At 41.0% G+C, this 13,604-nt stretch overlaps 1 protein-coding gene across 1 annotated transcript in view; it reads right to left on the reverse strand.

Moving 5' to 3' along the window:
- Window positions 1-211: 211 nt before the first annotated feature.
- Window positions 212-13,604, reverse strand: part of PTPRG (protein tyrosine phosphatase receptor type G) — a 394,212-nt gene continuing 380,819 nt past the window's right edge. The window contains exons 24-29 of the mRNA XM_066557786.1: window positions 12,997-13,073; window positions 12,441-12,569; window positions 10,062-10,208; window positions 9,191-9,333; window positions 6,026-6,161; window positions 212-5,387 (exon numbers count right to left, since the gene is read on the reverse strand). Coding sequence (XP_066413883.1) covers window positions 5,241-5,387; window positions 6,026-6,161; window positions 9,191-9,333; window positions 10,062-10,208; window positions 12,441-12,569; window positions 12,997-13,073 — 779 coding nt within the window. The 3' untranslated portion in view covers window positions 212-5,240. The remainder of the gene's footprint in view (window positions 5,388-6,025; window positions 6,162-9,190; window positions 9,334-10,061; window positions 10,209-12,440; window positions 12,570-12,996; window positions 13,074-13,604) is intronic.

Genomic DNA, 13,604 nt, shown 5'->3' on the forward strand with positions numbered 1-13,604 from the left:
TTATGTTATCTAACAGCTGGAGACAATTAAGAAGGGAACAGTGAACTCCACTGTCACCGGCAGTTCCCAGCTGAGTACTGCTTGGAAATTTCAGATCTAATTAAAGCAGGCCTTGGATCTCATCATTCCTGCATGCCTGGGACAATGAAATACTGACTCCAGCATCTGTTCCTTGTGTGTACTCTATGCAAATAAGTAAGAAGTCTGTAAATACATCAAAAACCATACTTTATTTTATGTATAGCAATACAATTTACATATTAAATAACACTATAATAGAATGATTTGATATAGTTTAACATAACAAAAAGAAGATTCTTCAAGTTACAAAAAGCCCCCAAACAAAAACCCAAAATGAACAAAAAGTCTCCCTCAAAATACTCCCTCCCACCCTTTCCCCAAACCAAACACCACATTTTTATTTTTCTTCTGAATGGATCAATGAGACAAACGTATCTAGTGACTGGCTAAGTCTAAATCCTGTTGCACACACTGACAGTGGAATCCAAAAAAAAAAAAAAAAAATCCAACTTTCACAATCACTGCCCCAAAGAAATGACATGTGTGGAAATCTTTTTTGGAGTGTGATGATGGCATCTCACTACCTTGAAACACAGAAGGTTTGTATTCACATAACCACCACAGAACTAGGAAGGAGGTGAAACTAGAAAAAAATTAGCTTTATATGAAAATATAAAATTCTATGATTATATACCATAGATACAAAGTTCCCAGAAGATGCTTATCTAAGCAACAAAATATTTACAGTTTTAATGACATTGCTATTTTAAAAATGAAGGAAAAGAAAACAGGAGTACACATGAATGCTTCGGTCTTTAGAAACAATGGCTGCTTGCTAGTCTCAAGTGTTCTAACAAAACAAAAAAGTCACTACCCCAAATGTTGGAGAGTTGTGACATTGTATAAAATTGACTATCTCCTCTTTTGGAGACGTTTATTCTTAAAACTCAAGACATTTTTCTTGAAATTAATTATCCTCTGTAGAAAATGCTTCCCTTTGCAAATAGTTAACAAAAACACTAAAAACAGTTTAACAGCTAAGACAAAGTAGAGGCCAAATCTCTTTATTACAGTTCTTCTCTTTCCTTATTTTTGCATTTCTTCTCCTTTGATAAGTGAAGCCAATGCAGTTCACATTGTTAGAATGGCAACAAGGAGAAGAAGAGCAAAGGGTAACAGTGAATTACATCTGAAAAAAAAAAGAGAGAAAAAGAAAAAGAAGAAAAGCAATGCAGTAGATTAACAAATAGGCATTTTCCCTTCATATAAAAGTTCACTGGCACCATTTGAACATAAACTTCGGAACAAAAGATCTGATGTCAAAAGACATGAATTTGAGAAAGACTGCTAAATCTTCAAGACAACTACAGTTTTTTTTTAAAATTAAGTTGGTTTTGTTTTGCTGAGAATTAGTAGCATGTATCTTTGGTAGAATCCATATCTATACTTTTTAGCTTTTAAATAAAATACATCAGCTTTAAAAAAGATTAATGAGAAGGCAGTTGTGCTGTATTAGAAAGATTCTTCTCCTAATGTTCCAATGTATCACACTGTGTTCAAGCAATTTGAGCAGTCAGAAACTGGAAACACAAGTGAAATTTTGCAGATCCTGTAAATGACTCCACTAACCTAGAGCAGACCCACAGTACAGAAACAGTCACTTACAAGGACAAGTTTAAGGGGTTTGGATTTTTCTTTTCCCCTGTTTCTAAATTAGCATTTGGAAACAGACACTGAAATACTAAGGACAAATGCTGTTTAAAATGAATGTTCTTTAGACACTGATCCTGCAGAGGACTCAGTGGTCTGAGTGGTCCCACCAGCTCCCCCAGACCTTCCTACCAAAGCCAAGCTCACACACAGGAGTGTTTGGAGGATGATTCTGAGCCTGCCACCTATTTCAGATGTTCAGATGACACAGAAGCTTTCCAAGCATTCCCACTTGGAAAGCTTGGCTGCTCTTATGGTCTCAAGACACAGTTCACGTCTTTCACACGCTCTGTGGGCACAGGACACGTGTAAGACATGGAGAAATGGGATTTTCTAAATGTAGACATGTGTGTGCTTCAGTCCTTCTGCTCCTTATTTCTCAGGGCTGGTGCTGAGGACCACACTCTGATATAGGAATTTTCTCAGGTTCTCTTAATTTGCAGACCTGCACATTGCCTGGGAACCTTTGATACTTGAAAGACATCCTGACTGAATGGCAGGAGCTGGGTACAGCTGAGGGGTTGGGGTCCCAAAAGCAAGAGGTGGTGATTTGCAGAGCAGGACTGGGGCTGGACACTCGTGGGAGCATCAGGAGGGTTTATCAGTGCCCATCTCTGAGCAGACATTGCTCCTTCTGCCACTCACTCAGTCCCAAGGAAAGGGTGCAAACCTGTGTAAGAGAGCAGAACTGCAGCTGCTTACAGGAGGATAGATTTGGCTCTTCTGTGTGCTTAATCCTGACCCTCACAAGCAATTTCTAGCTTCACCCCTTCAAGCCTCATGCATCACTACTATCTATTGGCTACCTGGCTGTCAGCACAGCACTTAACTTACAGCTGGAGCTCCCTTACAAAATAATCCATGGAGAACTCATAGAACAGCAGTGTATATAATTTCCCCATGGATTAAACCCCAAACAAGTATTTCAGCTGTTGGAAAATGCAAATGCATGGATTTCCAAAGCATCTACCAAAGTTCAACCCCCGCAGCCTTCATTCATTGATGTTTAAATCTTGTGAGAAGGTAAGGGATTAAACCAAGGGTATTCAGGCAGTGTGTCACAAACCACAGTTATCTTCCATCATGCCACTGAAATGAAAAGTAATCACCTGAAAGTACTGAACAAAACCACCCTTTTGATGCCTGCAGTAATCTTTGTGTCACTTAGTTGTCAAGGTTTGAATTTCTAACTTCTCCCTACATCTCCCCAGAAACTTAAAATACTTCTAGACTGAACTGATCCAACTCATGAGTCCCTTTGTGCTACCAGCTGGCATTGATGGGGTTCAGGCTCAGGACTGGGGGCACAGGGGGGCTCAGCAGCCTCTGAGGCTGATGCAGGCTGGCCAGAAAATCACTCAGCAAAACCCTCCAGCCCTTGCTGGGAGCAGCACTTGAGAACTTACTTAAACCATTCTGTTACTGGGGTGTAGTGACTGGAGGGCCATCCTAACTCCTACTTACTCCCACCTCCATGCAGTGCAATGGGGATGCAAACTACAATCTTTTGAAACATTCTGCTGATATTTTATTTGGACTAGCTGTTGCTGGGCATGGGATTGCCTTACTGAAACCATGGGCTTATTAAATTGTTTGGAATTACTGGGATTGCTTGGATGGAGGGATTCAACAAACTTAGAAGTAAAAGGTGACTGTGTAAAAGGTTGCTGATGAATCCTTGAATACTTGGAATCTTTCTCTTATTAAGATAAAAGGCCAAATGTTAGCACATACCAGTTTGTACAGCTCCTGTGCTCTCAGTGAGGCTGTATCAGTTTGCATTTTAAGAGGTTCTGAACCAACATATCTACTCTCAATATCCTTTTAAGCACTTTACTTTCATCTTCCTTGTGAGTGAAAATAAACAGAACCTTGCCAAATGTCTGGATTTCAGCAAGACTGGACTGGTAGAAACTAATAGGTTTACATTTAAATGAAAAAAAAAAAAAAAGAAGTTGTAGTATTTTGACAAGTCCTGAAAAATTACAATGCATGTTTTCTGTAGTTTAGAAGAAATTAATGCCACATATAAGGGACAGTGCCTTTAACTGTACAGCAAGGGTCAGGATGGCAGAAATCACATATTTCCTTTTCCAGACAGATTCAAGAACCCCTCCCTACTCAGCAAAGCTATAAAGGGCACAACTAATTTTACTTTTCAAGAGAATTAAGCATGTGTTTACTTCTTTCGTTAAACAGGGACTGACCTTGTTGAATTGCAACCAAATACAAAGGAAGAGGGAGCCAGTGAGGATGTAAACTTAAATGCTCCAAACAATAATTACTGACATAATCTGGGGGAAACCATTCTATGGCATGGGAGGGAAAACACAATAAACTAAGGTTTTGCTAAAGAATTAGTCTAGCAAAAAAAAAAGAGGGAGAATGTAACTTTATAGGTAGTTTTTTTATTAGTTTGCTTCACCAGTAAATATGGATCAGTACTTTATGTTTTAGCACTAAAGTATGAAAATTACACACCTGTAAAAATGGCATCTAACAGTTATGAAATTAAGAAACGCCTGTCATCATGTAACATACCATTAGGTGTGAGGTCATATTCAAGAAAGAGTAAGGAAATTAGATGTGTTTAAAATATTGAATAGCTTAGTAATGTAAAATATTGCTACCTTTAATATATCTGAAAACTGGTCTGATTTTGGGTTGTCGTAGATTTCTCACTGTATTGGCTCCGATGAAAATAAAACCAAAATACTTTCCCATCGAGGGCTGGTTAAAAACCAAAATCAACATTTTCCTGAATACATGGGGAAACTTTGAAATTGTAAATTCAAAACTTATCACTGCATCCCACATATGAATTGCATCTAATTTATAATTATCTTGTATGTAATTAATATATTCCATGTGAAGCAAGTCTCAGGCCTGTAAATGTACAACACAGCAATTTGAAACAATACAGAAATAATTGTTTCAGCTCCACAAGGCTGTTGGACCTTCACTGTAGCTAATAATCACCTGCCACATTTTGTCAAGAAAGGATGAACACTGCTCATCCACTCCACTGGAATGCAGAACACCGTTACCAAAACTTTGACATGATCACTAAATAATAAATATGGTATGAAGGGGTACAGTATCTGTTGTAGAAAGAATCCATCTGGCCTAGCATTCAAGATTTAAGATTCCAGGGTCACTGTAGTTAGCAAAACTTCACTGCATTTAAACAAAACAGAAAAAGCATATGTTTGTTGTCATGGAATGTCACATCAGGGCTTGTCTTGTATTAGGATATTATAGGCAGTAACACTGATCATATAGTGCAAACTAGATAAAATTGCGTTTCACTGTGTGAAATAAACAGAGGTGCAAATGCTCAGTAGGATACCATTAAGACATAAAATGGCAAAAAATAAATATCAAAACTTTTATCAGTGTAAAAAAGTAATTGGGTTATTGTATAACCTAGAGTCTGGCAAAAAAGGCCTCAAAAAAGTTCACTCAGTCTTCAGAAGTTCTACAAATTAAGTGCCTTTTCAGGTTTCCAATTAGACAAGAGACTCCATGCTTTCTGCAGGATCAGATTCGTCACTGGCCATCACAGCACCATTTTTGTCCAGTGTCATGGGACCATTTCCATTTTCCTTAGTGCTGACCAAGCTTAGCATTGCCTTATAAAGAAACTGGTACTGTTCCTGGAAAAGAAAGAACAACTTATTTCAATCCTTTGAGTGTACATAAATGAGTGGCACTTTAATTTGGCATTTCCAGGGAAGGTCATGGGCATTCATGACCAGAAGCAAACACATAGCAAAGAAATAGAGCAATTACCTCTGTTCATCCAGTTTAACCCTGTCAACCCAAACTCCAGTTTTGGGTGGATTATGTAATTTATGATGTACTGTTAAACACTTCAGGAGGGCAGGACAGAACCTGAGGCCACAGCTCAGAGCCTCATGTCCCTGCAGCTTCACCTGCCCTGAGCACCCCTTCAAATCACAATGTGCCAGATCTAAAGAGCACAGCTTAGCTCACAGGGCTGGCAGGCAGATGGTGACAAGCTGAAAGGTCCTTCTGTGCTAGGACTTGCCTGTATGATGCTTCCCTCCAAAGTATGAGAAATAAGTTTAAGTGCAAATCAGAGACTTATAGTGTGGCTTTGAGGTTAAAAAAAAAATGACAACTACACAAAAAAAGTTCAAATGCAAATTCTGCTTGGTAGCAGATGCTGTGGGACTTGATAACATACACAATGTATGTTTTAGTTCATACTTTTGGTCTCAGATGAAAACCTTGTAAACCATCTATTTATAGTCCATTCAAAAAGACTTACAATGTCTGTAAATACTCCAGGCCGCATAAGATTTATCATCTTTGCCACCTGGAACACATCGACAGCATTTTCATTCTCCAGCTGCTGAGACAGAGTGGTAAGGGCACAGAGAGTTCCTGCTGACACAGCTCCATACCTGGAAAACCACACCAACAGGAAGGGTTACTCAGAAACACACCAGGGCACTGACACAGAGTCATGAAAGTGTTGTTATAATCTTATTTCATTACTGTAGTTCCTCTTTGTATTTACTCAATGCTTGTTTTAGAGTGGCTAATTTTTTGTCATTTTAGTTCATAGAAGAAATTTGATGGTACACCATCTCAGGTATCTCAGGTATCTGCTCTATTAAACACAGAACTGTATCAGCAGCAGAACTTGAGCCATTCCAAAATACCCAGCCTGGAGACCGTAACACTGAAATCAGTTCTCCCACACCACATGGGCTGAGAGCATCTGCATTACAGTGGAGTGTATTTTAAATTCATTAGTGGGAGCTCAAGCAAAACATGAGTGATTAGAAAGAAATGAGACTTTGCCTCTACCTCCACATCTGACAATTGCAGAAAATGAACACAGCTCTGTGGTGCTCACAAGTAATTGGGGCACATCTCAAAGTCCTGCCTAGGTCTGATTCATCAGTAAAGGCAACATCCCTGAGCCAGGCACCCAGGAGACATTACAGATTTTGAAGAGTTGAGCTGTGTTGTCCTGTAATAAAATCCCAAGCAGCAGTTATTCCTCAGGAGCACACATCAGTCCTTGAGATTTCCTTGAGATACTGATCAGGTAGAAACCTCACTGCTGCAAGCCTGGGGCGTGCTCAGGCTGTAGGTGCAGGTGTGAGGCACAGCATGAAGGACCCTACCCAACAGCTTCTGAGGAGCCTCCACTCTGCTCTCTCAGTACTCAGGAGACTGAAATTCTGTCCTGGCTATGCGAAGGGTCTGCTCTGTGACTCTGACTAAGTCTGTGTTTAAATGTTCCCACTGGTAAATAGGGTCATCAGTGCTGACCTGCACTCTAAGCCACTTTGAGAGCTTTAGATGAAAACTGAAATAATCAGCAAATGCTGCAATACCATCTTGTACTGCAAAATTACCACTAGGATTTGTACAGCATTCCCATGGAAATCAAGACATCTGCTGACTTTATTTTATATGATTTTTGCAAACTCAAGCTCAGTTTACCTAGAAATGGGAAACAGAACTCAGATCACAGTGGATGTGCTCTACTGGATGTAAGGTCTAGAGGAGAAGCAGCAGCACCAAACAGATGGCTGTGACTCATCTTCAGGGACAGTGGACAAAGTGCCCAGTGAATGTACTTGACAGGACAGAACTAAATCCTTCTGAGGGTGTAATAGCATCATTTTCACTTGGGCTGGTAATTTCCAGATCCCAACAATCTGAAGACTTTTCTTGCAGAAAATTATGCAGCAGATCTTTACATAGTTGCCTACACTTGGGCAGTTACATTTAAAAATCTTGACAACTGTCTCAAGTTGGAATTTCTGAACTTTTAAAAATGTTAGCAAGTTCATCCCACCATGTACTTCCTAAATACCACATAAATTTAGTTATCTGCAAATTCATATATTTGGAATTAATCTGCAGTTGTAATTATTATTTGTGATTATGTGATATAGCTGTTGCATGTAGCAAAGGGAAATTTTCATTTTCAGCTACATTTCCTTAGACTCCAATTAAAAGCAGAATCCACATTATGTATTAGGCGTAAAATCATTGAATATGACAAATAAACCAAAAAAGCAATGTACAGAAAGAATGACTCAGCATTGCTTGGAATGCAATTTTGATTTTCTTTTTTCATCTAGCAATGAAATGCCCAAATCAATAACGTTTCTAATTTTGTAAAACATAATCTTAAATACTGCAAGAGCAGCAAAACTTCACTTCAGACTACCCAAAGCATGAATATTAAAACCAGCCTGGAATTAATCAGTGCTGGTGAAAGGCAGCAGAGCTTAAAGTCTGCATAAGCAAGGCAGGAGGAGGTGGTGGGAGAAAAACTACCTGCTGCAGCCCAGGGCACCATTTGCAGGAGTCAGTTGGGGAAAACCTGCTGCAGCAGCAACACCTGGGTCTGCAGGGAAAGCTCTGGCAGCACCAGTGGCTATCAATGTCCTCCTGGGACACCAGCACAGTGCCTGCTCTGACCACTGACACACCAGAACGTGGCAGTGAGGCTGTTGCAAAGATTCCCAGAACATTCCCACTGATTCTGTTCTGTGGCAAGGGCTGCAGTGCAGGGGGCTGCAGGTGGAGCAGGAGTTTGTGCTAGCTTGGTGCTCGCTCTTAGGACAGCATGAGCAGTGTCAGAAGTTGGGCTTCCTTGGGATTTTAAGCACAGAATGACTCCAGGAAGTGCTCTTTCCCTCCAAGGAAATCAGGTCAGACCCAGGCTCCAGCCTCACTGTGATGGTATTCTGCAGCTCCATAATGTGTGCAAGTAATAATATGCAATGCAGTATTTAGCACTCTTTATAACTGGGTGTTCAAGCATAGCTGGTGAGACAATGCTCACCATGTGCTACAAAAGAGGCAAGTGTTGGGGCATGCTGGCCTGGAGTCAGTGGGCCCCCTCCCTCCCACTTGGCATTCTATGGGCTCCTTGGAATATTTTTTGGGAAGCAAAAGGAGGAAGAATAAATCTGCTTTTAGAAGACCTGGGCCCTTTGTCACAGGATATTTCTGCTGCTCATCATGAGACACAGATGAGCCAAGCTTGTTCTGTCTTACATGGCACATGAAACCTGAGCTGGTAGAGAGGAGCCTGGGCTGTTTTGAAAGTTGTTTCCATCAGCCCAGATTAGGCTGCTTAGAGCCTTATCTAAATCAAAGCTCTGCTGGCTTCTGAAACAGGTTGCAGGATTTGCTTGGGATATTTCCAGGAGCAGAAGAACATAAGATTGTAACCAACACAAAAAATACACTAAGCAAAATGTATTTGGCCTCAGATGCCCACTGAAAACTCATCCTTGGAAGTTGATATATTCTTAATCTATTCCCTGGATTACTAAACCCCCCTACTCCTGGACTATTAAACCCCGTGTACTCCATGCAGAAACAGACATCAGTCCCAACAAGTGTCTTTCAGCTGAGTGTACATCTGCACACAAATGGGAGAAAAGTGATGACATACTCATCATGAACTATGGTGGGGCCATCCCTTGTTAAGGCCTCTTCCTTGATTACATTGATAAGTTCAAAGGTACTGCTTATGGGAGCGTCAGGGTTTGGCCATTTGGGACACTGAAAGTGGCGGACTTCCAGCACGTAGTCATCCTGCAATGACAAACCAGCCTGGCATTAGCTCCCCTTCCCAGCCAGCCCCCCAGGGACAGAGAGCAAAGAGCCTCACTGCAAACTGGAGGGGAACTCTCTTCTTCCAAACAGTTTACATAGACAGAGGACACACAGCTCCAGCATCGCTGTAACAGCGAACACCCTAAAATAATGCAAGTTTGACAGAATGTTCAATCAATAAAAGATTTTGTCTTTGAATTCAGGGCTCATAGCAAACCTCTCTCAGAGTCCTTATGGCTCAAAAGTCAAGCAAGAGCAAGCAAGTCAAATTTAAATGGGCTTGCAAACAAATGTCTTGCAGCAAAGTCCAGCTGCAATCCAGATAACAAACTAGAAGCAGGTTTATAATTCAAAAGAAACATGCTTACATTTTTATGATTAGTTAAGACCCCCAAACAATTAAACCATAAATGCTGAATTTTGTAAGCAGAAATAAGGCAATACACCTTGGTAAAATCATGTCTGCACTTTCAAGCAAGACAGTTAATACTAGCCTTACTAGCTACAGGAATCTACCTGGAAGTAGAAGATGTGAGAGGGAGAAGGAGCCAATGAGAATATCTTTCCCCTGAGAGCAACATGCATCCACATGCATTTACAAGTAAATCCTTTTCAAAAATTTTCTGAACTCTTCTTCTTCTGTATTTAAATAGCATCAGTATAATTTTGGTGAAAAGCTAAGACTCACATCTGAAGGTTTACTTTACCTGGGTAGCTTCAAGGATAAAGTCATGGATGATAATTTGCTCTTCATTAGAGAGGCACAGTCTGTCTTTGCTGATAAGGGTCACAGTAAAGGCCTCACAGTTCATGGATTCCTCACGACTTGGCCAGTACACAAACTCATCTTCTGCCTGGAGAAATGAAAGAACACACTACTGCAGCCTTTCAGATACCTTGGTGTAACTGAAAAATCCAGTGCATCAAAAAATTGCTTTGATAAATAGAGATGATCAGGAACTGACCTTTAAAAAACACTTCTGTCTAAAACAAATTTACTATTAGAGTAGGCAGTAAACCTGCCAGATCCTCCCTTTGTGTGTTCAAACAGGTAACATCTGCTTTTTAATTGGTTTCATAGGGAAATGGTTATCTTAGCTCACTCATACTTAACCTTGGTATTGTATCCCTGGCTTTATGACCTCCTGCCTACACAGTTTTGTTTGAAAGTCAGATAATTGTTTAGAAAAAACTCATTGACCTTTAAAAATTAATGACTTGTTATGTTTAATTTGTGTTTATTGTGATCTAATCCAAAATTCAAGGTCTGAGGATCAGGCCTAGGTAGGAGATTGATGGATTCTTATGTAGGGCTTGAATTTTTAGGAGTGAGCAGAGGAGTGAAGAGGAAGAGAAAACCCCAAATATTCTTAGCCTTGAAAAAACACTGGCTAAACTTAATGCAAGTTCTCCAGCAAAACACCTCTACTGAAGGGACACTGTAAAGCCTCAGTGAGACTGGGAAGGCTGGAAGAAGTTCAATGCTGAAGTAGCCTACTGGCAGGATGTAAGTCAAAGCTGTTCCTTAAAACAGCTGTGAAAGCCCTTCTTTAAAAAATAACTGTGAATTCCTAATGTGCTGCAGAAAAAGGAAATTATGGTCTGTCACCACCTACATACAAAGTCTGTTTCTTCTCCTGGCTTCCAAGGTCTATGTCCTTGCAGCATGAGCACAGAAGTTGCCCTGGTCACATGCACAGAGCCAACCCATGTCTCTGGACATCCCATCTCTCACTCATGAGCAAACATGAACTATGAACTGATGTCATCCTGCCATGGCCTTGTACATGCCTCTTAAACCAAATGTATTTCTGTGGGTCAGCAGCTCTGATACACAAGATACTGTTGAGGTTTGTGCTGTCAGTGTTCATTCTGAATATGTGACAAGGTTTTACATCCTTACAATTCTGACCAGAAGTACTGGGAAGCAGAGTAATATGGCTGAGTGCCAGGCAAGGGACCTGTCCTGCCACCTGACAGGTCCTCATACAGGTATCTTCCATTATTGTCTTGTCCTTTGGCACTGCACATCCAGCACTTTGGTGCTGTCTGAATCCCGTGCCACCCCTTCTTGCTGGCCAACACATCCCACACTGACCACTGAACCAAGGCCAGGTGCCACTGCCTTCCTGGCCACCTCCACCTGGGCATGGTGAGGGTGAAAGCACTGTGGCTGAGCCCAGCATTCCACCTTTACCCTTTGATCACGGCAGTTCTGCAGAGCTATTTCATGTACATGTGAAGACAAGATCAACCTCTTCATTTCCACCTGAAATACTTTCATTTCATAAGCACTTTCTGATCTGATTGAATGTCTCTGAGCACTCCTTGCAGTGCTGCACTCCCTTTCATCCCCACACACAAGCAGCATATTGACTGCTGCCTCTTTAGTAGCCCCTCATGACTGCTATTTTCCTGCTGTAATGAAGGTGGTTTCTCTTCCACTTTCAGCTACAATTGTCTGTTCACCTCAGTGATGCGTGCATGAAGAAACGAACCGATTAGCTCCTAATCCTTTTCAACACGCCCTCTTGAGACGTGCTAGTAAATCTGGAAGTAGTGATTAGCACTTCACCTGTGTCTCCTTATTCTATCTCTCTGTCTGACTCATTATTTCCACTTAAATTAACATACTTGTTTGCTTTTTGCTTTCATTAAAAATGGCATGTGGAGCCTTGCACTCCTCCTCTTGCACGGCCTGAGGCTTAAGCTCACAGCATTTATCCTCCTGTCCCTACCTTGCATTTCTGCTCCTCTCAAAGTCCTTACCCATAACCCCAGCCTCTCCATACTCTCAGTGCTTGCATCCTGCCAGGCAGCCCTCAGGAGCCTTGCAGATGCTGACAGCACTGGTGTGCTGTGCTATCTGTGAGCACTGGGGTCCCCCCAGCCCTGGATGTCCACAGGTGAGTGCAAAAGCAACAGCAAAAGAACAGCCCCTACATCATCGAACTTATCTTGTTTGTAACCAGCTTATGGCAAAGTTTGAGTAGGTGGCTCAAAAATTGGCTTTGCTGAGTGACCCTGTGCTGTGCCCAGCTGGGCTGTGACAGTGGCACCATGCAGGGAGAGACACTGGAACTCACCAGGCTCTGGTTGTCCGGCAGCATGACGATGATCTGTGCATTGTGGTCCCAGATCATTCGCCAGAAATCTTTAGTTGTATGTGGCAGTGGATGTTGGGTTATGATGAACTCGTTACTCCTGTAGTAGCCCTTTGGCAGCAAAACAAACACACAGTTACTTACTGCCTCCCATACTTTTAAAGCATTGATTTAATTTCTGGGGACATGTAATGACCCTATTTCATTTCACACCACAATATTTTCACACGGACTATATTTTCTTAACTCCATTTCAATTCTACAGAGTCCCTACTGCTTTAATTTACTTTAAATCCCAGTATCTATTTGACTGTATCTCACAGAAATACACATTCCATCTAAATGCATCTTGTAATTAATTTTTTTAGGCAAAAATCTTTAATAAAACACGGTTAATAGCTTTACATTATGGGGAAGGTGTTAAAATCTCATCTGTTAATACACAGCCATTACATACAGAATTAAGACAATTATAGGCATCTGGTATTTAGCACCTTAGAATTGATTTTACTTTGTAATTAGGTGTTGGCTTCCTCACCATGATATAAGAGGCATTAATGTAATCTGTTCCCTTCATTCCAGGCAGTGGTGCCAAGCCCACTCTAGCACGCTCAGCTATAACATTAAGAAAAAAAAACAAAAAACAAACACAGAGAAAAAAAAGATCAAAGTTTGATCATGGCACAGTGCAGAAAGTAAGAATTTCTCAGCCGTTAACAAAGCAAACAGTGTGCAGCTCCCATCTCCCACAGGAGCAGGCCAGCACTTTAACTGCATTAAAGCACTGCCTGCTAACACAGGATATAAAAGAGAATGTTGCACAATATTCCCACAAGGACAAAGTAATTTCAGGAATCAAATTTTACTATAGCAAAGATTTTCACAGCAGGCTGAATTACCAAATAACAGTATATGCAGTGATAACAGGGGATTTTGGGTAATTCTTGTGTGTAGTGCTCCATTTGTCTCCAGCAGCACACAAACCCAAGCTGATTTATTTTGTTTTCCCTACCACTCTGCAGCACTGCCATCTTTCACAGGGTGAGAGAACCTCCAGAGACAAACATCTTCCCTAATGGGGAACCTCCCAGAAGTGGGTGCTCTTCTGCTGATCCATGCTTCCCTGTGTTTGAGGGCTGGGTTCAA

The sequence above is a fragment of the Molothrus aeneus genome, chromosome 12, assembly GCF_037042795.1.
Source record: "Molothrus aeneus isolate 106 chromosome 12, BPBGC_Maene_1.0, whole genome shotgun sequence".
In the NCBI taxonomy this organism is placed as follows: domain Eukaryota; kingdom Metazoa; phylum Chordata; class Aves; order Passeriformes; family Icteridae; genus Molothrus; species Molothrus aeneus.